This window comes from Vigna umbellata, chromosome 9, assembly GCF_029865625.1.
Source record: "Vigna umbellata cultivar VRB3 chromosome 9, Vumbellata_1.0, whole genome shotgun sequence".
NCBI lineage: Eukaryota > Viridiplantae > Streptophyta > Magnoliopsida > Fabales > Fabaceae > Vigna > Vigna umbellata.
In genome coordinates, this window is record NC_142173.1 from 16,382,568 (window position 1) to 16,409,258 (window position 26,691).

The 26,691-nt window shown below is 31.6% G+C and overlaps 2 protein-coding genes and 1 pseudogene across 2 annotated transcripts; 1 reads left to right on the forward strand and 2 right to left on the reverse strand.

Annotated features, from left to right (window-relative positions):
* Positions 1-1,679: 1,679 nt before the first annotated feature.
* Positions 1,680-7,596, forward strand: LOC148192709 (protein CHROMATIN REMODELING 35-like). Its single transcript, XM_088099142.1, has 6 exons — positions 1,680-1,726; positions 1,848-1,922; positions 2,688-3,223; positions 4,396-4,578; positions 5,200-5,370; positions 5,836-7,596. Exons 2-6 carry the CDS (start codon positions 1,874-1,876, stop codon positions 7,594-7,596), a joined length of 2,700 nt encoding a protein of 899 aa, XP_087955268.1. The 5' UTR covers positions 1,680-1,726; positions 1,848-1,873.
* A 1,678-nt stretch (positions 7,597-9,274) lies between these two features.
* Positions 9,275-16,706, reverse strand: LOC124830629 (uncharacterized). The gene is made up of 12 exons (XM_047304406.2): positions 16,327-16,706; positions 15,570-15,685; positions 14,866-14,935; positions 13,865-14,012; positions 13,637-13,774; positions 13,184-13,323; positions 11,988-12,035; positions 11,025-11,135; positions 10,749-10,930; positions 10,535-10,656; positions 10,011-10,087; positions 9,275-9,769 (listed from the first exon to the last, which is right to left on the reverse strand). The coding sequence occupies exons 1-12, from the start codon at positions 16,564-16,566 to the stop codon at positions 9,638-9,640; spliced, it is 1,524 nt and encodes a 507-aa protein (XP_047160362.2). The 5' UTR covers positions 16,567-16,706; the 3' UTR covers positions 9,275-9,637.
* Positions 16,707-17,721: 1,015 nt separating this feature from the next.
* LOC148192710 (protein CHROMATIN REMODELING 35-like) lies at positions 17,722-25,192 on the reverse strand (annotated as a pseudogene).
* Between the last annotated feature and the right edge of the window lie 1,499 nt (positions 25,193-26,691).

Genomic DNA, 26,691 nt, shown 5'->3' on the forward strand with positions numbered 1-26,691 from the left:
ATAATTTTATTTCTGTAGGTAATATATTATTATTTATATCTATTGAAATAGCATAATTTTTAGTTTTGTTAGAATATGGTTTTGGAAAATTGAATTGTGAGCTGATTTTTGTATTTTTTTTTATTTTAAATTAATTAAAAATAAATGTTTAGAGAAAATTGAAATTAGTTGTGTATGCTTAATTAATCAGACAAGTAAAAATTAGATGAATTAATTTTTTTAATATATATATATATATATATATACACATATATATGATAAATAAAAATTTAGAAATACATATATTTTAAAGAAATTTAAATCAGCAAAACATTACAGAAATTTTTTATGAAAGAATAAATATTTTATAAGAAAGTAATGACATGTTTGTGATATATTTGAATTTATTGAGTAGTAAAAAATATATTATTTTTTAAAAGAAATTATATATAATATATAAATTTAGAAAAAAAATTAAATAAATAAATATTTTTCGTTTCAAACTATTATTATTTTTATAAAATTATTTCTTTCCTTTACTTATTCATATATATATATATATATATACATAATTTATATTTCATGAAAAAGATTGGTGAGGTGTAAAAAAATAAAAATAAAAAACACAATGTTGAAAATGACAATTGTGATGTAAATTACTTCTATAGAGTACTCTAAACGTGTGTGTGTACAATACAGATTATTTATAAAGAATTCACATTAAACTTTATTTTACCTTAAATAAGCTTAACTATGTTATATTACTTTTTAGCAAATTACATTATATTCATATAAATTTGGATTTTTAGAAGAATCGAAATTTGTCAATTTTTTATCTACATTTTTTTAACATTTTAAAAATTATTCTAATTATTAAAATATTAATTTTTTTATCGTTAATATATAGAATCTTATCTAAGTCAACTTTTTAAATTTGTTCTTAAATTTAAAATCTTATTACAATGATGGGCTCTTTGCAAAAGTTGCTTCCTAAAAGTAAGCTTGCAATTAATTTACTTAAAACTATTTTTAATAACGTTAAATTAATTGAAACACTAATTTTTATGATTAATATTAAATAACCACATCTAAAATTTAATTCTTTTTTTCCTAATTTTTCATCAAATTAATTATTCTTCCTGCTTAATTAAAATTATGCATTTATTGAAATTCATAACACCTTTGTAATAAAATAGTTGTGCTGTTTTCTATATATTTAATCATTTATCTTTCCATTTAATATAATACATAAATAAATATACCTCTATATATGCGTGTATAAATTATTTGTGTCCTAAAATTTCCTTTTCAAAATTTAAGATAATTTTAATTAATTTTTAATAATCATGTCATTAAGCAAACTTAAAATTACTATTTGATTAAATTAAAAAATATATATTTTATGTAAATTATTACATGTATTTTTAACGGTGATTAAATGCGTCTAATCACCATCACACGCATGCAACGTGATTGGAAATGCAGTTTGACCGAAACCAATCAAACAGTTAAAAATTTTGATATCACGTCTCACGTGAATCTAATGGTTTGAATTTTTTGATCAACTTTATCGTCACACTCGCAGCTTCCGCATCCACACTGCATGAACGCTGCAGCTGCGACACAGAGGACCATTGTGACCGATGGAAACTCAATACTCAGTGCATTACTCACTCTATAAATTGTACAATGCTTTCACTCTGCATTTCTCAAACTCATTTTCAGTCTTCAGCATTTCTTCTTCTCGGTAACCCTCGTTCTCTTGATTTTCTACAATCTCTGATAGAAAATGGATAAATTCAACACTTGTTTTTTATCTTTCTCTTTCAGTTTGCAATATTTTTATCTGTTTTTGCTTCAATTCTCAGTTTCTTCATTTCGTTGAAAGTTACCGATGGAGTCCTCTGTTGACGTGTTGTCAGCTAAGCGCTGTCGTTCAACCGGTATATTCTTCATTTTCTTGCTCTTTTTTTCTCTTCTATTTTTTTTTTTTTTAAATTTGACATTAAAAACTGTTGATCACCACGTATATTATTTGCAATTTCAATATAATTTCCTTTTTCTTTCTAATTTTATCCCAAATTTTTGGTGGATTATTTCATTTTTTATTTTAGGATTTAATGAGAATATATATATATATATATATATATATATATATATATATATATATATATATATATATATATATATATATATATATATATATATATATTATTCTTTTTGCGTGCAGAGTGGTTTCTGAGCATGTATTGTAAGAATGTTGAGTCCGAACATTTTCTTTTAGGACGAAACTTTATATAGTGTTCTCTTAAAGAGCCTTTTGTAGTGTTTTTAATTCAGTACTAGAATTTTAGCTGTGTAATATGCTTAATAAAACTTAACAAAGATTTGTATTATTTATGTGAATTATCAATTGTGCCTTTTTTTTAGGCTAATCATGGTGATACTTGAGTTTTAATTAGAGAACAGAAAAAAAAAAACATCTAGGTACTATTTTTAAGTTTTTTCCTTTAATTATATTTTATGATTTTATGGTTTTCTTTTGTTTTGATTTGATTAGTTGCTGGTAGGAGTTGAAACCGTGCTGGGGTTTGTGTAACGTAATACTTGAGTCTTGTGGAAGTATATAAGCTTTGAGAATATTTGGTTCTGCTTCATGATGGAATATCTGCAGCTCTTCTGAGTTTAGTTTCATTTTGTGAAACAAGGATCTTCCTCTGGCCCTGACATAGGCAAAAGACAGAAGTTATCAGATGTCTCTGACCATACGAATCCATCTGCAATTTCGGATATTGTGGTTCATATAGAGCATGGGAAATATGGAAGTGTCACAAAGGAGATAGAGGACCTTGTAGCCATAAAAATGCAGATACTTGGACCTTACTTTGCAAAGTATCCCGAACTTGTTAATCAATTCATGAATGTGGTAACTGACCACGATGAAGACACTGGTTTGACATATCATAATGTCATAGATTTGGCGAGGGAAAACATTGAGAAGAATGTTCATGCAGCTCCAGTTGCTGTTATTCACATTGATTCAGATGTGGAAGATGATGGAGATAAAAAAGCTATTGTTCCTTTTCATGAAGCTTCAGAAGTGGAAGATGATATACACAATAAATTTATTGTTCCATTTCATGAAGCTTCAGAAGAAGAAGATTATAGACAAAATAAATCAATTGTTCAGTTTGAAATTGTGTTGCCGCTAGTTGCACCGTCTCCTGTTGTGATGAAGACAGTTGTAAGTTTTCCTTAATTTTGTAATAATTTAAATATATGAAATACCAAATTGAAATAATAGTTATTAATATGCATAATTTTTTATTTGGAATAATATATTTGTAACATGCTCCGTCTGAGGATAATGATAGGAACTAAGGTTTCAAACAAGGAAGTAGCTAAACTTATACGATCACTGATTAGAGGAAAATTCCTCTAATCCAACAGAAAAACAGCAAATAATTATGGATGGAAATCCCTTTTTACAAATTTGGAATAGTCATCAAGTAAAACCAATCAGAGGATGAGAAAAGACCGCCTATACACAAAATCACCACCCAGAACATCAGAATAATCCCCACTCATTTGGTTACCCACCTTTCGTATATACTCCTTTTCTCTCTTTTGGCCGCACTCTTTTGGCCACACTGCATGATTCCTATATCACGCTCCCTACCCTCCCCACTCATTCGATTATTTTTCCCTCTATTGCAAACATGACTTACAGGCCTAACCGATAATTTAACAAAATTGTAGCATTTATTTTCAACCTTTTGTGGTGTGGCTGAAGATTCTTTTAAAACATTGGCTCTTTCTTGCATAATTCTTTTTTCCTGATTTCAAGCATGAAGCAAATATTGCCAAAAATTCTCAATCCTTACTTTCTTAAGACTGCATAGTTCTCTTAAACTAAGTCATTAATTTCTAGATACTTTGGCCCAGTTTCACTGAATAAACTTTTTTCCTTGTGGTCATTGTTTGGAAACCATTGGATTGGACGAATTACTAAACTTGAATGTTTACTATTGATCCTTTATACATGGTGATTGGGAAATTGATGGGTTTGAAAATGAAAATAGAGGATGTGTCTGGATTTATATTTTCTCTACATGTCGTACTATCTGTTTATATTATTTTTCTTTGCTCCTTCTATTCACATATTAATGTTGAAAAGTGAACAGTGAATGATGATGTAAGAGTTTAACCGTTTGCCTTTCTTGAACATGTGTCAATTTTTCATTTGAATCGCTTGACATTTGCATTTAGCTAACTTCTTAAGCCTCTGTGTATTTAGATTTAAATCTGTAGCTGCTCTTCATGAGAAGATGCTAGCTCTTTTTCTTTTCTTTTCATTTCAATGTAAGTTGTTTCACTGACATGCTTTACTGTTCTGTGTCAAACAATGGGTTTTAGAGGCAGCGTACTCCCATTCCTAACCGTCGCAAAAGTAAAGATCCGAAAATTGAGACAAGTATAGCGGGTAAAGGTGTTCATATCGGTGTAAAGGAGGAAGAGGATCATCAGGTCAACCCCGAAGATAATGACGGCTTAGAAGATATTTGGAAGGAGATGTCGATGGCAATGGAGTGTTCCAAAGTATAATACTTTACTTCTGTTTCTTATTTTTAAATAATAATTCCAGTCTTTGTCGTGGAGTTTATCATCAACTCATTTGGATGATTTTTTTTTTTGTGTAATTTAATTCGTAATTCTTTACTAAAATTGATGTGTTTGGTTAAGGGTTGCTGAGACGATGGATTTTTCTTATGAAGATAAGGAAAATGACTATAGTTTAACAGCCAAATATCGAGAAAATAAATCAATTGTTAAAGAATTATAACATAGTTCCTTCTTTGAGTGCCGGTGTTAACTAGATCATTCATCGATTTATGAACAAAAAATCTTGAAATTCATATTAAATGTAGTTATGTGAGTTGAATTGTTGAAACATTGTACATTTTGGCGTACAATTATCCTTATTAGTCTCGAATGTTTTGCTCTCGTTTATTCGTTGTTACCTGTTATATGTATACAATATGTAAGGTTCCCATTACATGTAAATGTCACTTGCGATTTTATTTTCTGCTTTGTAAAACTACTTCTATACACATCGAAATTTAAATTCAAGTAAATTATTTATTATATTGAAGTCTACTTGCAAATTGCAGTTTCAGGGCTCCTTTGGCATTGATGTAATTTAATTGTTCCCTCTACTAGGTTGTTTCCGCGAATCCTCTGCCAGATGAAGTAGAAAGAGGCCATGAAGAAGCAGAAAGAGATGAGGAGTGCGATCATTCTTTTATTTTAAAAGATGATCTTGGTTATGTTTGTCGGGTTTGTGGAATTATTGACCGAAAAATTGAAACCATATTTGAGTTTCAGTACAAGGTTAGTCTAATGCTTTTGCATTAATATTTTTGTTAATGAATGTGATAAACATAAAATATACTTTTAGTTTTATGATCGCTTTTAATTATGGGGTTGAAATTAGATGCTTAACACAGATTAATTTTTCAGTAGAGCGTGACATAAACATACAAAATGCCAAGTGAAACAGATAGCAACTTGTGATAGTTAAAATCTTCTGATAATTTGCCAACCTTCAGTGAGAAACTGTTTCTTTTATCTTATTCCACTAAATTTTCTTTAAGGACTGAGAAACCTCTTTATTAAACCAAATTAATATTGCAGGTAGACCATTCATATCATGTGTGGACTTAACTGCGTTATAAAATAATACCTATGCTTAATTCTTACTATTTATATTCTAACAAGTATTACTTCTGGCCTGGACAGGAAGTGTTAAAGGTTGTCTTTATTAATTACTTTTATTAATTTTGTATTTTATTGAAGGTCAAACGGAGCACAAGGACTTATGCATATGAATCCTGTAACACCAAAGCAAAAACAGATGTATTTGCAAATAATGTTGCTGAAGATGATCTCATAGTAACTGAATTCTCAGCACATCCTAGACACATGAAACAGATGAAACCTCATCAAATTGACGGATTCAATTTTCTTGTTAGAAATCTTGCGGGTGATCATCCTGGTGGCTGCATCTTAGCCCATGCTCCAGGATCAGGGAAAACATTCATGGTAATAAGTTTCATGCAAAGTTTTCTAGGCAGATATCCTAATGCAAGACCATTGGTGGTGCTTCCAAAGGGAATATTGTCAACATGGAAAAAGGAGTTTCAAACATGGCAAGTGGAGGACATACCTCTATACGACTTTTATACAGTGAAGGCAGATAGTAGAAGTCAACAACTGGAAGTGTTGAACCTATGGGTGGAGAAGAAAAGTATCCTTTTCTTGGGATACAAACAGTTCTCATCTATTGTCTGTGATAAGGGGACCAACCATATATCGTCATCATGCCAAAAGATTTTACTCAGGAGTCCTTCAATACTTATTTTAGACGAGGGGCATAATCCTAGGAATGAAAACACAGATATGGTTCAATCCCTTGCAAAAGTTCACACACCTAGAAAAGTTGTTCTGTCGGGGACTCTTTATCAAAATCATGTCAGGGAGGTGTTTAACATTCTAGATCTTGTTCGTCCAAAGTTTTTGAAGATGGAAACATCAAAAGCTATCAGCAGGCGCATTTATAGTAGAGTTCATATACCAGGTGTGAGAACCTTCTGTGATATTGTTGAAAACACTTTGAAGGGCACAGACTTTAAAGCGAAAGTAGCCGTCATACAAGATTTACGTGAGATGACAAACAGCGTCCTTCATTATTATAAAGGGGATTTTCTGGATGAGCTTCCTGGTCTTGTTGATTTTACTGTGCTTCTCAATCTTAACCCTACACAAAAGCTTGACATTGAAAAATTAAAAAAGTCATCTGGAAAGTTCAAGATATCTTCTGTAGGAAGCGCCGTGTATTTGCACCCTAAACTGAAATCTTTAGCTGAAAAATGTGGAGAAAATAATATATCTGATGATATAATTGATGCTCTGATAGAAAAATCAGACGCCAGAGATGGTGTGAAGTCCAAATTCTTTTGGAACATGCTAAATTTGTGTGAATCAGCCGGAGAGAAACTCCTTGTATTTAGTCAATACTTGCTACCTTTGAAATATTTAGAAAGGTTAACCGTTCAAAGTAAAGGGTGGAGTCTAGGAAAGGAAATATTTGTAATCTCAGGAGAATCGAGCTATGAGCAGCGAGAATGGTCCATGGAAAGATTTAACAATTCTCCTGGTGCCAAAGTCTTCTTTGGCTCCATCAGGGCTTGTGGAGAGGGCATATCATTGGTCGGGGCATCACGCATAGTTATATTGGACGTTCATCTTAATCCTTCAGTTACTCGCCAAGCTATTGGTCGTGCATTCAGACCTGGCCAGAAGAAGAAAGTCTTTGTGTATCGATTGGTGTCTGCTGATTCTCCAGAAGAGGAGGATAACAGCATTTGTTTCAAGAAGGAATTAATTTCAAAAATGTGGTTTGAATGGAATAAGTATTGTGGTGATCGAGCATTTGAAGTAGAGGAAGTTCTTCTGAAAGAGTGTGGCGATCTTTTTCTTGAGAGTCCATTACTTGGAGAAGATGTAAAAGCTCTGTACAAAAGGTCAGTGACCATTCCCCCCAATTTTTGTATATAATATACTCTGACAATCACACACTTTTTTTTTTCTGATGTTTGTTTCTTTCTATGTCAGGTAGGATGGGTAGGCAATTATTTTTCACTTTCATGTGATTGTGAGTAAAATTTTCTGAACTTGTTTGTGTTGCTATAACCCTGTTCGCTTACTATTTACCAATCATACAGTTTCGTTTTAATATTTGTTTTAGTTGTACGTGCCTGGTAGAAATTGGCTTCCGATGAACAGTAATGAGTTGACAAATATTTTTCGAGATTTTCTGATTGTTCAGATTCAGGTTTGTATCTTTGTTCAGAGCAATGCAGGATTACTGAGAATTGAATGAGGTTTTCTTTGAGTCTTTATTTCTTTCTGATGTTTCATGCTGTTCAATTTTGTGAAGTTTATTGTAACAAATAGCAATTCTATTATTGTAGCAATTCAAAATGCTTCAAGTCTTTTTTGTATGATTGTGTGCTAAGAATGCTTTGTCTTGGAAGACATGTGTGTATATAAACTTTTATAAAAAAATAAAAAGAATTTCTTACCAATTAAAATATATTTTATGCCCATTAAATGAAGACTATAAAAAGAAATACGAATTTATATATACAAGTATATATAAATTCTTTACTGAATTCTTTACTGTTAGTGCATTCTTGGGTTGTAGAAAGAAATTTCCTTTGTGAACTAAAATTCTTTCTACTGAGGGGAGGTTCTGACTTATACATCTATTAATTATTTTAGTAAAGTACCTTATTTAAATAATTTATTTAGTATTATATTTTTGTATTTTTAATAAAGTATTATAATTTTGTTACATTTACTGTAAAAATTGTACTTTTTAACTATTTAGATAAAATATGTCATTTCTTTTTCTTTTATAATATGAAATTATTACGTGAAGTTATAAAAGTTTCATTTGCAATTAAATTATTTAGAATAACGCAGTATTTTCTTATATACCTTTGTGAATTAAAGGTTATTAACATTTGTTGGTGACAATTTGGCGAGTAAATATATATTTTATTTTGACTCAGTAGAGTTATGTATTCTAATGAATGAGAAATTTTCATAACATTGTGGCTAATATAGATACAAATTTTTATTATAATTTTTTAAAAGTTGATCTTGTTGCATAAGTTGATAATTATTAACATTTAATAAGTCTTCAAAAAATCTTTAGCTTATCTTGTATACAAATATATACCATATATTTTTTGCATTATTTTAGAAAAAATGAAAATCTTGGATTAATTATGCACACAAACAGTAGGAGGGATTTTGTTTTTTCAAAACAAATTTACAGAAATGCTGAAATTTAATGAACGTATATTGGATCCAAACAGATGCATATAGATTCGTATAGACTCATTGAACAAATTCTTTCTACACATTAATATTTTTGTCCTGATCCTAAAACCTATATCCTGGTGAATAAAAAATTGTTATTTTATTTTTTCTAAATTATAGAATCCTCCTTTGAGTGAACAATCTAAAAGTCAATTTTAACTTCCGATTCATAAAGTCTATAAATCATTTTTGGAAGACATAATGGAAATTTTAATATTCATAGGATGCAGAAAAGTATGGAGGTCTCCCTTGTTTTAATGGAATGTGCTACTTACAAGAAAAGGACTCGGGAGACTGAGTTCATGAACAATGGGTATGTTATCACTACGTAAACTGAAATGCAAAGTCAGACAAAAAAGTGCTTTATTCTTTGCTTAACTGTATAAAATTACATATTGCGAAAAAAGTGAACAAAATGTATTCGTCATAATTCGCATACAAAATCCCAAAATTCCTAATCATGTCTAAGAATACAACTTCTTTCTTCCTCACAAAACAGTACACCTTTTTAATATAATATCTTTGGTTCCCAGTGAGGTTGTGGGTGATTAATTGATTTACTTCATGGATACAAAGTACATTGCAGTAAGAATTGAAAAAATTAAAAAATAATAGCACAAAAATACAGAAGAGCGAAAGATGAAGGAGACCTTAGCAAAGAAGGAGCTTTTTTTCACAGGCCATCAACTAAAAGGCTTTATTTAAACTTCTACTGTTGTGTATGATTGTTTTGATTTGTTCTTTCTCTCTTCCACACAATTACTACGCCATAAAAATCAGATGAAGCCAATAAATTTTCTCCATGGTTCCAGGCAATACCCAGCACAGGAAACCCATGACCCTGCATTGCATTTACAAAAATTTTATGTATTTTGAGCTTGATTATAGCATTGATACCACTAACAAGTCATATTAATTTAAGAAAACCAAACTCAATCCCGTTAATTTCGGGTTGGAGATGAAAAATCATGATTGGAAGAGAAAACTCAACTAAAGATGACGACTAATCAGGTTCTCTATCGGAGATCAGTCATCAGTTTTTGAAAAAAAATGAAAACACCTTCGATGAAAGGAAGACTAACCTGTAGCTTGTTCACACATGTATTTTTCGGCCGAGTTAAATCATAAAAGTAGACATTTGAGTCCTCACTTCCAGCAACTTCACATGACAACAAAGGATAAGATAATGTAAGAAAGACAATCATTGTAATGTTGCTTAAGTTAATGTATTTAAGAAAAACTCAGTTTGCAGTACTTGAGTCTCCGTTTCCATTGAAGTCTCAATGCAAGCATTATTTACATCTCGTTTGGGTAAACATTTTTGCTACTTAAAGTAAATCAAATTTCTCCTGAAAGTTAAATCACAAATTCATTGATTTTAACGTGTGAAAGAAACTTAAGTTCATTTCTTTTCTTATAAATACTCATAGAGAAGTTGAGAAATTCAAGCAGAGTACATAATCCTTGACTTATTTTCTAGTTTTACGCAGGCAGAGTTTGGGTTATTTAAAACAACCAGATTATTATTTAAAAGTCCTTCTTCAAGAGACGGAAGAGGGAGGAAAAAGGAGAAGAAAAGTAGTACGCAAGAATGATATCAACATACCTATGAATTCTCCTTTTTCAAGGGATAGGAGAGGACAAAAAGAAGCTCGAAATTTGTGTACACGTGGAGCTAATTTTAGCGAGCATCGAAGAGTTAAATAGCCATTTATCTCCGAAGCCACACTACAATACACAAATATTAGTGCTCCAAAGAAAAATGAGATCAAAAAACGAGAACTGAATGCAATCGGGGTGATTGAAAACTTTTTCTGAACCTGAAGAAAGACAGGTTTCCATCCTGGGTACATGTCAACAACACAGGTCCGCGAGCGAGTAGAGAGAAACTCCTATACTGCACTGTGGTAACAGGAGATTTGGGCTTGCTACTATTTCTATAACGATGGGAGCGAGATAATACACCTGTGTGAGAGTTCATATTTACTGAGTATATACATCCCTGCACATAGAATCCAGTACCTAAAGAAAATGAGATCAACATAACAATTAGGATATACAAAACAAAATACATGTGCATATATAGAGCAGCTCACCTGTGCATCTCCACAAAATAAGAGAAGTCCTGTATGGTCATGATCCAAAGAGGTAACTCCACTGTCAAATAGTGATTTATTAATTACCCTTCCGGTACTAAAATTGAACACCTGATACATCATATCATTTTTAAGAAAAATAATAAATTACCGTAAAAGTAAATGTATGTAAAAAATGACAACATCATAGCGGAGGATTTTATGGGGGAAAGGAGTAAAATGTACATACAGTAGCTAAGCCACAAATATTTAATAGTGGGAATATTTATCAAATCATAAATGAAAAATATGTGTTTGATGAATTGAAGTGACTGTCATTGCCTTCCTTATTCTTATTCCAGTGTCTGAATAACAAACAAACATTAAATGACTCAATCATATGATCTATGAACCTGCTTGAATATTGGGAGTGGGAAGGAAATGACGGGAAAGGAACAATGCTCCCTATTTAGGAGGTTGAAATTTTGTGGAAGGGAAAGTGTCTGAGCCGTTCCCTCGTAACAAAGGGATAATGAGGAGTTACTTTTATATCAAAAATAATTGACATTTACTACTTTACCTTCATAAATGAGTAACTTAATAAAATGGTTATATTTAAATTTGCCAGCGCACCACTTATTAACCACAAAACCTTCCTATTTCTTCCCTCATTAATATCCAAACACAGAAAGGTAACTCTATTCCCTGTACATGTTACTCCATTCTCTGTGAAACATTCGAGCATAACAATAGCACCCAACAACACAAACAGTTCTCTATACTTTACAAACAAAGAACACAATGCTTCTTCAATAACATTTAAGGTCTGAGCGATTCCACCAGATCAAAGTCATTTCAGGTTTACCAAGCAAAAACAGAAATAACTAAGATTAACACACTGCAATAGAAAAGCTTCAGCAAAGGTGTCAAACATGATACTTTCTTCTCTAAAAATAACAAAATGGAAACAATTAATATATTTACATTGATTTCTTTGTTTGCATTTCCAACTGAAAGGAGGTTGTTATTTACCTGCACCAAATACAGAAAAAATACAGGCTTCAGTAGCAACCAAGAATGGAATCAAAAGAAAAATTATTTACCAATATAAAAGATCCAAATCCACATTCATAATGATATAGGAAACCGTATCTTTGGAAAAATTGGACAAGTTGCAAAAAATATCTATTTTTAGTAGATGAGAGGAAGAAGGAAATCTGAAGCAAATTGTTGTAAGTTACCCATTCTTTCCTAACTGACAAACTCACCTCCTCCCCTGCTCACCCTCTATCTTAGAAAAAAACGAATTTTGATTCTCTGCTGTATTTTCTGGTGTTGTCCTACTGTACCTTCAAAATACACTGATTTTTATATTTTAAAATATAAAAAAAAATCTTTTAATATATTAAATCAATATATTTTAAAGGCACAAGACAACATAACAAATCCGGTAGAGAATTTGAACCCAGGAAAAACATTCAATTTCGCTAGATGTAATAGATGGAAAAATTCTGCATGCTAAATGCACAGCCTCCTTCCCTCACTATTTTATCCTTCAGAGCATATTTTAATTTGTTGCAGTCTCAAGCATCACCAATCCAAAATAAAACCAATGTGTACGGAGAAAGTCTTAAATTCTTTAACAAGGGCTACAGAGAAAAGTACTGGTCCACCTCATCATTTTCTCTTTTTGAAAACAGATTTGGTCAACAAAAAAAAGAAAAGATGAGAGAGAGAAAAACTACAAATAAATCAAAGATCAAGATCACAATGAATGTCTGAGTACTTGTGCAAACAATGAGAGAGATTCAATTCCACCCATCTTCAATCTACGAAAGTCAATTTATCACTTCCCTCATTGTAAAAAATGGCTATTAGAACTTCTAGAAAAATATATAGACATAGCAGTGAAAATCTAGTAAATTGAATACACAAAGCAAGAAATAAAAGGCAGAGAAGGCTACTCTTCATATAAACATGAAATTTACCATGAAATTACCAGAATATCTAAAGTTTTCAAATCTTAGACGAGGGTATTTTGTCCAATTATTGAAGAAGGCAATGGTATCCTCTGAAGAGATGGGAAGGCTAGCATTCTTAATAAAAGAAACAAGAAACCCTTATACATAAACACAGACCCAGACACAAACACACACACACCCACACCCAATTATACTTACAGGGTGAAAACGGATACACAATTGTGGACATACTCCATATATCACCCGTATGCAAATACCTTTCGCTATCTCCCATACTCTCACAGTTTTATCCCATGAAGATGATGCAATGTATTGATTATTTGACGTAAAATCAAAATCTGAAAATGAACAAAGCATATGAGGTCAGGTAATAAACTAGGGAGCATTACAATTTAGGGAATTTTGGAAAATCATAATTCCACAGTAAGAATAAGTGACAAATTCAGTAAGAATAATTAATTAATGGCTGCAGTTTTTTTCTGAAATCTGGCTAATTTGATCTCCAATTGGAAAAAGTGCAGGACAAGGTTTATTGATCCATAAAGCCCCAATTAAAAATAATACATTAGGTGATATTTGCCAAGCGCACTTGATCGTATATGTCATGCAGCATTAAATATAGATCAAGTAAACAAGGACAGTTTATCCAACCTGTTACATCTTTGGAATGCCCTTCTAATTGTTTTATGACTGACGGATTCTCAGATACATTGCAGACAGTTAAGGTTCCATCAGCTGCCCCATAAGCAAGTAAATCAGAACTCTTGTGCCCAAACTTCAACACCGAAACTACACATAAAGATTTTCAGAATTATTCCACCATGAAAACCAAGTAAAACAGAACCCGGGTAAAAAAAGACAAATTTATATTGGACTTACCAGAGGCTTTGCACTTGTCAAAGATACAATGCATTCCAACAAAAGAATAAGCGGACTCAGCCCTACGGTGTCTAGGAGGATCGGAATCACTTACACTTGACCCAAAACTCGATCTATGATTATGTACTGGATTTGCATTTTGCAGATCCTACAAATTTGAAAAATGACACAAAAAAAAAAGTAAACAAGCATGAAATTTAAACTAATACTCACAGCATATGAGCTAAACAGTACAAACCTACTCCAATTTCAAAACAATTAAACAAACCTCCAATTATCATGGGCTAACATAACCCACATATCCCTTTACAGTACAAACGCATAAAGTATATCTATTTCATTAGTGTAGTCTTATGTAATATATAAACCAATAAGTTAGCCCATGTAAATTTCCCCCAATCCAGGAAGCTTAGGTGTATTTACTCTGACTAACAGCAACTTCCATAATTGTAGTTTCAGCAACAAGAAGCATTGAGCAAAACATACTAATATCAAGAAAGTGACAATCAAATCTACTCAACAAATTATAGGGTTGGTTCAGAGCCAATAATCAGTGAAGAATATAGCGTATCATCTATGAGCAACTTTAACAGCTTTATGACAAATAAAAAGTTATCTAGCATTTTTCTAATGAATCTAATTTGGTTTCTGAATGCTTTCTTTAGCTCTGTTACAAACTTTTCCATCCTAAAAGAATGGGAAAAAATAACTAAATAAACGTAAGAATCCCACTTGACCAGGTGCCACATCAAAGCATAATCAGCACTTCCTAGACAACAGCACTATCAGTTCAAATGAATGTCTGGTTATCCTATCAGATATTATGGTACACTCTCATATACTTAAATTAAAAAGTATAAATCCCATTAACAGAATATGTCTATCTGTTCAAAATTTTAATGGATATGGCATTTTTCTACCCAATTAAGAGTTAGAAGTTAAAGACAAAAGGTATGCCCAATACAGGTATATTGCAACAAAATCTACAGCACACAACTTACCCTCCCAGAACTCAAGCTGTCCACCTCAGACCAACGGGAATGTGGACTTGGAGATGGAAAAAATCGGCCACTGATGCATCAACCAGTAAATTATCCTGATGTCAGAATTGTATGGAAACATAAATTTAAACTAGTACCGTGAATGAGAAAGCTGCATTGACATAAAATGTGGTTATAATTACAAATAGAAACTCAAATTGAAGAAGTAACCACAAAGAAGTACATGGAATTCACATTAAAATGAGAAAGGAAGGCAATTGATGTGGAAAATCGTATAGAAATTAAGATAGTTTTTATATAAGAGACAAAGTACAAGTGTTGGAAAAAACCATACCATCCTAAATTAACCTAAAACATAACAGAGAAAAAAATAGGGAAGAAAATTAGATAGGCTAAAAACCAGCTTGCAACACAACCATCCATAAATCATAATCATCTTGTAAATATGTTTGAGATTACATGTGTAAAGAAAAAAAGTCATTTCAATGAATAACAATATCTGTCTTCCAGAATTTTCCATGCAGATCAAAGTTAATTTACTGTTCAACAACACATCCAGGTCACTTTGAAGCTACGTATCCAATCATGAGCATCTTTAATTCCTTATTTTATCCCCTTTTATCAACCATATCATGAAATTGTATGATACAAAATTAAGCGTATATGTGCTCATTAGTTCCAGTAAAAAAAGAAAAAACAGCAACCTGTTTCCTGGAGTACTGTGCAGACTAGGGGCTCGTGAACTATCCCTTTCCCAGTTTCTAGGCCTACTTAGGTAATTCCGGTATGCCACATAAGTTTTTCCATTGCATCTCCAATCCTTCAACACAATCACGTGTCCATAAGCGACATAGTAACAACAACACAGCCACAGGAGATAACACTTTCACAAGTAGTAATAATAATAAGAAAGACGGAACTCAGATCAGTTCCTCATGCACTTTTTATACCATTCTCTTATCAGAATTGAAGTTTCACCTCGGCAATCTTTGTAATATAAGGTGGTTTCACTAAAGGGAAACATGGATTACCCGTGTAAAACTCCAATTCTGATGAACTGCACTTGGAACTGTATATATAAATACTGTCCAATAATAATAATAATAAACCCAGCACTAAACGTAATTAAACATCGTTTATAACGATTGAGAACACTGTAATAACACGCAAGTCAACAAGCTTATAATCCAAAAGTCAAAATGTAACAATATGCAGACATAGGTCACACCAACGAAAGAAAAACTAAAAAACTAAAAAAAAAATCATCACCGGAAATAATGCAAATCTATCACGATTGATCTGGAAAAAGAAACAGAACTAGATGCATATAAGAGAACGAGATCGAGACGTGATTATAAGAAGAATTAAGCTACAAGCACTTAAACAATCTCCATTTTAAGATTATGATGATAAAATTATAAGAAACGTTAGATAGGAGTGCGAGTTCTGAACGGAGCGTACTCTGCGGTGAATAATTCCGGCCTCCGCCTTCCGAAGAAGGAGGAGGCGGCGAATGCCGATGTACTCGGGATCTCTGTCAGCTGTGGCTGGCTGAAGCAAACAGCAGAACAACTCTGGATCTGAACTCTCGTCTTTGTTGTCTACGTCGTTGTTGTCGTTGTGGCTGTTGAGGACGTGGTGTTTGTTTTGTTGCGGTTCTATTTCGCCGTCGTTGACGGCGGCGCTGCCTTGCTCCGCCATGGTGTTCTATATAGCGTTCATCGGAGAGCGGTGACCGAAACCGATTCTCCGGCGAACTTTGCAACGGTTAATCTATGAATGTTCGATTCTAATGCGAGAAATACATAGAGAGACAGCGAGAGATCGAAATTAACTGGAGAACTTACCAACCGGTGACCGGGGGGAAATTTCAGGGGAAAATTCAGAGAAAAATAAACATAGATAATAACTAAAAGTTGATTAAAAAACACATGTAATTTCTATTAAATGTTTAACACGAATACCTCTATTTTAAAAGAGAAAATTTTATCAGTTAAAGTATAATTTATATATTACTTTTTATTTATATCAAATTTATGAAAATTAAATAATAAGATCAAAAGAATTAAATGATTTATATTTTAGCAAGCACATTATCAAATTAATTATATATATATATATATATATATATATAAGTTGTTTATTTTAAGAGAAAAAAAATCAAAGTTACAAATAAATTTACCTTTTGTCCTTAACAACAAGCTGATTTCATTTATGTTTCTTTAGATCTGTTTAAAGCCATAAAATAATAATAAATTTTTTTAAGTAATAACTAATTATATGACTTAGATGAATTTATAATCAATTATTTGTTAAATAAGATTGATTATGTGTTTCAATAACCTACCTTAAGCATATAATTGATTGTATACTTTTGTACACGATGATATTATTTAAAAGTTTAGATTTAACCTATTCAATTATACGTCTTCACTCAAAGTAACTATTTTTTCAAGAAAAAAAAAATCTTATGGATCATGTTATCATGTCATAATCAAATTAAAAAACCAATTCTCCTTTTGAACTTATAAAATTATGTTGAGCACATAATATATTATACTCCTCGATAAAATGTTTTTTTTATGTATTTTACTTTTGAAATATTATATGATTATTAAAATTTTAAACATAATCAATTCTATTTTATATTTAAATAAAATTGATCATATTTAAAAAATTTAATAGATTATAAGAATATTTAAAGAGGTTGCTGATGAAAGTCTAAAAATTAGATTTTGATAGTAATCTAACTTATTATATATTAAATTGCAAACAAATATATCTAAATAATGTGTAAGAATATGAGCTAAAAAATTACTAAAAAGAGGAAAACCAACAACATAAATTAACAACAAATGAACAAAAGACAAGTTGAGCTTGTTATATAAAGAGCAGCATAGTATAACTACAAAAATATGAAGTAAATCATTAAACTTTATACATATGAAATTAGGCATAGGACGTTAAAATGAAGGAGAGGATTCTAAGCTTGCACAAGTCAAATTCTATTGATCTGTTATATAGATAAGCAGGCTCTGATTCACTTGATGATCACCTGCAAAACACACCAAAACTGCATATGAATACCACTAAAACCAAACAAGAATCACAAATTTCTCATAGCAACAAGTAAATAAATCAGATGGAAATACAAAACAAATTTTAAATAAACACAACACAGAACAACCTGTAAAATTAAGTTCTCCAGATTGGTCTAAATATTGAAAGCCAAATCAGATTCTAACATAATCAATGACCAACATTTATTCAAAAAAGATAGGCTTCTATGAAATCATTTTGTCCAAAATATTTCTGTAGATCGTAATTAGAATGTTCTAACATAATGAATGACAAATATTTGAGTCCAGATTCTTTACTAGGTTTTTTGATGTTGTCCTCTGCTGAGCATTAAAAATACACTGATGTTGGTACTCTAAATATCTTTTTAACATATTTTAAAATATCAAAATCAGTGATCATCAGTGTAGTTTGAAGGCACAGCACAGAAGAAATCAACAGAGAATCCAAATTCCCAATATTTATTGGAAAAAGATAAGCTTCCATAAAATTATTTTGTACAAAATATTTCTTTCTTGTCGGTAGATTATAATTAAACATACAGCAAAACCTTCATATATGAGTTATAATACAAACTAACAAGACAAGCATATGATAAGAAAAAAGAGCAAGAATGTCATTGACCTTCTATATAAAGCTTTTACATTCTCCCCTAACAGAGGACTTTCAAGAAATTCATCACCACACTCTTTCACCTCAACTGCCTCAACTTCAAAAGCTCGATCACCGCAATACTCATTCCATTCAAACCACATTTTTGAAATTAGTTCTTTCTTGAAACAAGCATGGTGATCTTCTTCTTCTGGAGAATCAGCTGATACTAAACGATACACAAACACCTTCTTCTTCTGGCCAGGTCTGAATGCACGACCTATAGCTTGACGTGTAACTGATGGATTGAGATGAACGTCCAAGATAATTATGCGGGAGGCCCCAACCAGTGATATACCCTCTCCACATGCCTTGATTGAGCCAAAGAAGACTTTAGCTTCACGAGAATTGTTGAATTTTTCCATGGACCATTCTCGGTGCTCAGGAGTTGAATCTCCTGAGATTACAAAAATTTCTCTTCCAAGACTCCAGCCTTTCCAGTTAATAGTCAACCTTTCTAAATATTTCAAGGGTAACAGATACTGACTGAAAACTAGAAGCTTCTCCCCTGCTGATTCACACAGATTTAGCATGTTGTGATAAAATTTTGACTTCACACCATCTCTAATATCCAGTTTATCTACCAAATCATCCATTACATAATCAGATATAGGAGTTTTACCACAATTTTTTTCTGCTAGCGGTTTTAGTTTAGGATGCAGATAGACAGCACTTCCTACGGAAGATATCTTGAACTTTCTTGTAGATATTTTTTTTATTTTTGCTACTTCAGTCTTCTGGCTAGGGCTAAGAGTGAGCATTAAAGTAAAATCCACTAGACCGGGAAGCTCATCAAGAAAATCTCCTTTATAATAGTGAAGTACCTTGCTCGTCATCTCACGCAAATCTTGTATAACAGCTATTTTCGTTTTAAAATCAGTGTCCTGCTGCAAAGTGTTTTCAACTAAATTAGAGAATCCTTTCATCCCTGGTATATGAACTCTACTTTGGATGCGCCTCACGATAGGTTTTGATGTTTCCATCTTCAAAAATTTCGGCCGAACAAGATCTAGAATGTTAAACACCTCCTTGACATGATTTTGATAAAGGGTTCCTGACAGTACAACTTTTCTAGGTGTCTCAACTTTTACAAGAGACTGTAGTATATCTGTGTTTTCATTCCTAGGATTGTGTCCCTCATCTAAAATAAGAATTGAAGGAACTTTCAGTAAAATATCTTGGCAACGTAATGATATATCGTTCCCATTATCACAGACAATAGTGGAGAACTGTTTGTATCCTAAGAAAAGAATACTCTTCTTCTCCCTCCATTGATTCAGCACTTCAAGTTGTTGACTTCTACTGTCTGCCTTCACTGTGTAGAAGTCATATAGAGGTATGTTCTCCACCTTGCCATATTTGAAACTCCTTTTTCCATGTTGACAATATTCCCTTAGGAAGCACCACTAAGGGTCTTGCATTTGGATACTTGCCTAGAAAACTTTGCATGAAACTGATTATCATGAATGTTTTCCCAGATCCTGGAGCATGGGCTAAGATGCAGCCACCAGGATGGTCACCTGCAAGATTTCTAACAAGAAAATTGAATCCTTCAACTTGATGGGGCTTCATCTGTTTCATGTGTCTAGGGTGTGCTGGGATTTCAGTAACTACGAGGTCATCTTTAACAACATTAATTCCAAATGCATCTGTTTTCTTGGTATTCCATGAATCAGATGCATAAGTTCTTGTGCTGCGTTTAACCTTCAATAAAATTAATATGATAATTAAAAATCAATTTAGAACACTTCCTGTCCTGATCATAATTAATCTACTAATCAAAGATCTTAGTCCAGAACATATATCATGAGAATTATAGACTATGCAATAATTTTATAATGCAACTAGTACCACATGATTCGAATAATGATCTACCTGCTATATAGTATTGTCTTGGTTTAATAAAGAGGTTGGTAAGTCCTTAAAGAGAACTAAGATGGATCAAACAAAAATAAATATTTTCCAGAAGGAGGTGCGGAAAACAGTAAATTATCACAAGAATTTCATTAACACAAGTACAGAGAAATTTAACATTTCACTTGTCACATTGTTAGGTCCTGCTCCTCCCAAACTTTCAACCTGAACATCTAATTTTAAACCCTATTCTTGAAAACACAATTTTCAGACGTTCAATAATGTTTTTAACCATTATTTATAAGGAAAAAAGCATGAATGCAGGAACTAGACTCTAACCTTGTACTGAAACTCAAATATGGTTTCAATTCCCCGGCCAATAACCCCACAAACGCGACAAACATAACCAAGATCGTCTTTTAAGACAAAAGAATGATCACAATCATCATCATCATAGTCTTCTTCTGCTTCTTCATCTGGCTGGAGATCAACAGAAACATCCTAGTGGAAATACATTTAAACCAGATCAATGCCAAAGGACATTTTAAAAATGCCACTTATGAGTAGAATTTTAAGTAAGAAATAATGTACACAAAACTGAATTACTATGACTTTTGTGCAAATAATTTTACTGAGCAGAAAAGAAAAACATGGGATATTTACATGTTATATGCAATTCAGACAAGAAGTATAACATATAAAGGTTAAGTGAGAGAGCAAAATAATCAAGGCTAATAATGATAACTATATGCCATAACGCACTACACATAAAATTACATTCACTATGCAAAGAACTGTAGATCTAGAATATGCAATACACAAACAACTTAACCAAGATCAGCTGTCAGAAATGTTAAGAATATTTCAGTGTACATCAGAAAAAAAAAACAATAATAGCCTACATGTACAATACTAACAACAATTGTCCACATAAATTAATGAATAATGTAGTTAACAAGTAACAAACCCACCCAACCAGGCAACTATGCTATAAGAAAAATGTGATGCCTTATCAACCCTCAAAACTAATATGTAGATAACATGGAAGGAAGCATTACAGATTAAATTACATGAAAAAATCATCCAAATGAATAGATGATAAACTAATTGCCAAAGCCAATTATTATTATTGAAAAAATACAACAAATTTAAGTATGATACTTTGGAACATTCTATTGCCATTGACATCTCCTTCCAAATATCTCCTAGACCGTCATCTTCAGTATCAAGCTCATCTTCTTCCTCTTCCTGTACACCAACATAACTGCCTCTATTGTTCTGAGTATTGTTAGGTTTATCCTCCATACTTGTCTCAATTATTAGATCTCTTTCTTCCAGGTAAGGAATGGCAGGTAGATACCCCTAAAATGCATATGTAGATTAGTAAGGTATGTCAGTGACACAACTTGCACTAAAATGAAAAACAAGAAAAGAAGAAATACCCAGCAGCTTCTCATGGAAGCAAACAAACAACAAAACCTTATCCCACTTCGTGAGAATCATCTTTTAAAAATACACATATAAATCCAACTATAAAAAAAAAGAACTTACAGAGGAAGGTAACTAAAAGCAAATGTGCTGATTCAACTTAAAACAATTTACACAATATGCTCAGAGAAATAATTGGAAAAGCTCAAGTATCAAGGGTAAAGAAAAATATATAAATGGCACGAAATTTACATACAATATAAATCTACATACATCCAATATTTTCATTGTTCTCATTTTCAACCTTATTACTTTCCCTACTACCAGGAATGTAGTAAAAGACCAACGTATAGGAAATTTCATATTCCATAAGAATATTCAAGTTTAGCAAGACAGCCAATGACTACAAAACTCATGTTCCATTTGGTAGAGAGGAAAGAAATAGAGGGAATGAAAGAAGTAAGAAATGAGTAGAAGGGGTTGCTTGGTTGGAATGAAATGAGTGGAAAGAAAGATTGTTTTATTTATTATTCATAACTATGTTATTATTTAATATTATTATTTTTAATTACTCATCATTATTGTCTCTATTAAAATAAAAAAAACGGCCTCACTATCAAATATGGAAATGTTTTTAACCATAAAAAACGCTAAAAGCCAACATAATGGATTATGTTAGAGTTTCTTCTATCTTCATAACGATTTTGCATGGAAAGAAAAATGTAATCGCCTCTCATCAATATTTGTGACTTTTTTTCCTTTTATACTGACCCAAAACAACAACCTATTCTCTGTCTCTTACACACTTCATCTACACGACATCACCCTAACAAACTGATTGCAAGACTACATGGCGAAAAATCACGTTTATCTAAAACTTAACCAAGGTACTATAATTAACTGCTTATACTTTACGAGGGATATGCTTCAACATTTAACTTTAAAGTCTTCAATACAATAATTATTGTTAATGCTGTAATTCATCAGAGCCTTTGTACAGAGAAGGTATACTAATATGCTTCAACAAAACAAGCTAACTTGAGAATTTAAAACAATGGTAATCACCTTGAAGTAATTATAAATATGTGAGAAAAGGGTATAAATGCAAATGGTTCAATGGAGAAAACTTTAGCAACAGCTAGTAGAAACACAACATAAAATGCCAAAGAGCAAAATTACACACCAACTTAACATGCCAAAAAGTTAAAACATATGGAATGGATCATATAAGGAAGATGGATATGTAAAATGTACAAGTGACTTAAGGCAATAATTTTTCTAAGGAACCAAAATTAAAGAAAACTAATTCAAGAGTCAATCTTAATTTTACAAGAATATTCTGCCTCAAAATGTCCCAAGAGATGCTACAGTTATGTCAAATCATTCCAAATAAAAGCTCATGCACAGTAGCACTCATCATTTCAATGTTCATATTTTACATAATTACCAAAACAAGGAGAGAGAAAAATCTTACAGTTATCTTCAATGCAGGAGACGGTGCAACTAGTGTCGGCAACACAACTTCATGAAATGGGACCATAGATTTTTCATCTCCATCATCTTCATCATCCGAATCAATAATCACAATAGGATCTTGTGTTGCAGGGACATCCTTTCTGGTGTGTTCCTCCTCAAGATCTATAACATTTTGATCCGTCGAAACAGTAACTAGTTGATTTTCCAACTTAGGAGTTTCTTCATCATGTTTCTTTATTGCTTTCACCCATTGATCCACAAGTATGGGATATTTAACAAAGTAAGGGCCCAATATTTTCATTTTTTGGGCTATAAGGTCTTCTATGTCCTTTGTGACACTTCCAAATTTTCCACTCTCTAAATTATCCAGAACATCAGATATTGCAAATGGATTGTTGTAATCAACAACATTCGAAGTCTTATCATGTGCTGAGTATGGCAGGCTATAACTTGAAATTTTCAGTCTTTTGTCTCTACCAGCGTCAGGAAAAAATCCTGGTTTTAGAAATGAAACTATACTCAATGAAACAAACTACAAATATTCCTTCAAGTGTTATAGATTGAATATTCTACAGAACCACACAATCCAATAAGTGCATCCATCATAAGGATTTGACATTCATAATATGATTACATTAGCAAAAGAAAATATTCTCAAGGCCTGTATATTTCAACTGGACTCGTGTGACGTAACCAAACAAGAACAAAGCAGTTTCAACTCCAACTAGCAACTAATCAAATCAAACCAAGCAGATTCAAAAATTTGAAATGAAATGTTTGGATTGGAGTTATGATATGTGGACCATTGGATAACTATATGGCCCAAGCCAAATGGTGCCCAGCAATCAATAGAATTTCATATCACAGAACTCCCAACCCCCGCTCTCGTGCAATTTAGAACATATCAGATTGCGGATTGCCAAAAATTTTCTCATTTCTTCACTTCTCTACCTACACCGACATCCCCGTTTCATAAAGAGTGACTCAAACATCATCACATTGGTTCTGCAAGCTAATACCACTAAATCCAAGCCAACCCATGAACGAATGTCCATGACTGACTGACACAAAACTCTTTGGCATCACCAGAAAGAAACAAAAAGGGTTGCAAATGCAACACTTTACCATCTAAAAAAGGTTCCAAATACAAAATCCAAAGCCACAGTGTACCATCCAAACAAGTGCAGGGCCCAAATGGTTTCAATGATCCTTATAAACCACACACAAAGCAACACACACCCAAAACCAAACTTGTTAAATCCTAAAATTTAAAAAAAAAAAAGAAAAAAAACATATTAACTATTAACAAAACTTTACGCATTAAACATGCACATAATCCACAATAAACTATTAACTAAAGAGGGGAACACGAAAAGACTCTGAAAATACAAATAGTGCACCAGGATCAACATTAATGTCAAATTTAAAATTAAACCAAAATTTAAAAATCAACAAAAGATTGTGAAGGAAACGATGAATTTACCCATTGATCGGGGGCGTTTTGCAGCTGGCACAACATCAACGGGGGATTCCATCAGACAGCTAGAAGAAGTGAAAACTTAAGTGAGATGAAAACTATAAGGTATTGAATGTCAGGGAAGCCGGAAAGCTGAGAAGCTAGCAGCCAATTCCACCAGTATCAACCATGAGCACTTTTGCATCCTGAAAAGGCCGAAAACGACATAAGACGATATAAAACGACAAGACACTCGTAGTGGAAACGAAAGAGAGAAAGGGAGTACCTTTACACGGCGGAAGAGAAAGGGGGAGAGGCCATTGGAAGTGAGACTGTGAGGAAGAAGAGAGAGAAGAAGAAAAGAAGAAGAATCTTTGAAAAAATCACATGAGAAAGAAAAGAAGAGAGAAAATACAAAGAGGTTTTAAAACTTGAAAAGGGGAAAGTGGTGCTGAGAATCGAACCATTGACCTGAAGGAAGTGGCAGAATCTAAAAGGGAGAGAAAAAGCGCCAAACCAAAATGAAACCAAATTGTGCAAAACAAAGCCTTGATTATGCTACTGATCCAAAATTATTTCATAATTAATAATAATAATTATAAATATTTATATAAATCAATCATAATAATATATAAATAATATTAAAATATTGTTAAAATATTGTTAAAATATTATTAAATATTTTTATAAAAATGTTAACAACTTTTTTTAATAATTTTTTATAATAAACCCTTATATTTCAAACAAATCAATGATTAGCTAAAAAAATTGTCACACAATTCTGCGTTTTATGTACTCAAAGAGTGACTTTTGTTTTGTCATTGATGTTGGCTTTTGAAATTCAAAATGTGAAGCTATAAATGTTTTTAAAAAAAGGTAAATGACCCTAATTTAAAGAAGAATTTCCCTCTTTGATTGGTTGCATCGGAATTATTTGTTTGTAGGAGTGATTTTATTCCATAAATAACCACTATTTTAGATAGCATGAAATTATTTGGGCAATATAACATAATCAAATTAAAAAGCAAAATAATTGAAATTTATCTGACAATCATTTCTTTCCTTTACTCTAACTTATTTCAATAATTCTTTTAGTTATCGTAACAAATTTTCGAAATAAATAAAATGTTAAAAATAATAATTTAAATTACAATTGGTTAATTATATTAAAAAAATTGGTTGAATTTTGCGTAATTAAAATGAATATTTATTTTACAGTCAATTAATTTTTTTATGTGAATGTATTAAATTATTCAAAAATAATACATGTATATAATATATATATATAACAAAATATAGTAAAAAATTAAGAAAACCCAATTTATAACAATGAATAAAGAGATTACTTTTTAACCATTTTTGTTGTGAATATTTTCTTATATCGGTTTTACTCTTATTATTTATTGATTTCATTATTTGTGGAAATTTTTCATTCATAAATAGTAATTATTTTTAAGTGTTACATACTTATTTTTATATACATTTTATTATCTTTTATATTTTTTATACCTTCAATATAAAATTTAATAATATTTTGTAACAATTGTAATATCTAATTTTTAGTTTTTTTTTACTTTTTATTAGTATATATATATATATATATATATATATATATATATATATATATATATATATATATATATATATATATATATATATGGCTGCCGGACGGGTCAATGGTTCCAAGTGAGTAAGTGGCTAATAAATCGATCAGTAAAGATAGTTGTTGACGTAATTAACCAATAATCAATAACGATAATAGTTATTGATGATAATTATTGATGGATAGTTAATGAAAATATTATTAATGAATAATTGATGAGTCTAATTTAATTGTTTATATATATATATAGGAAAAATACATTTTTCATAACCTATTTTTG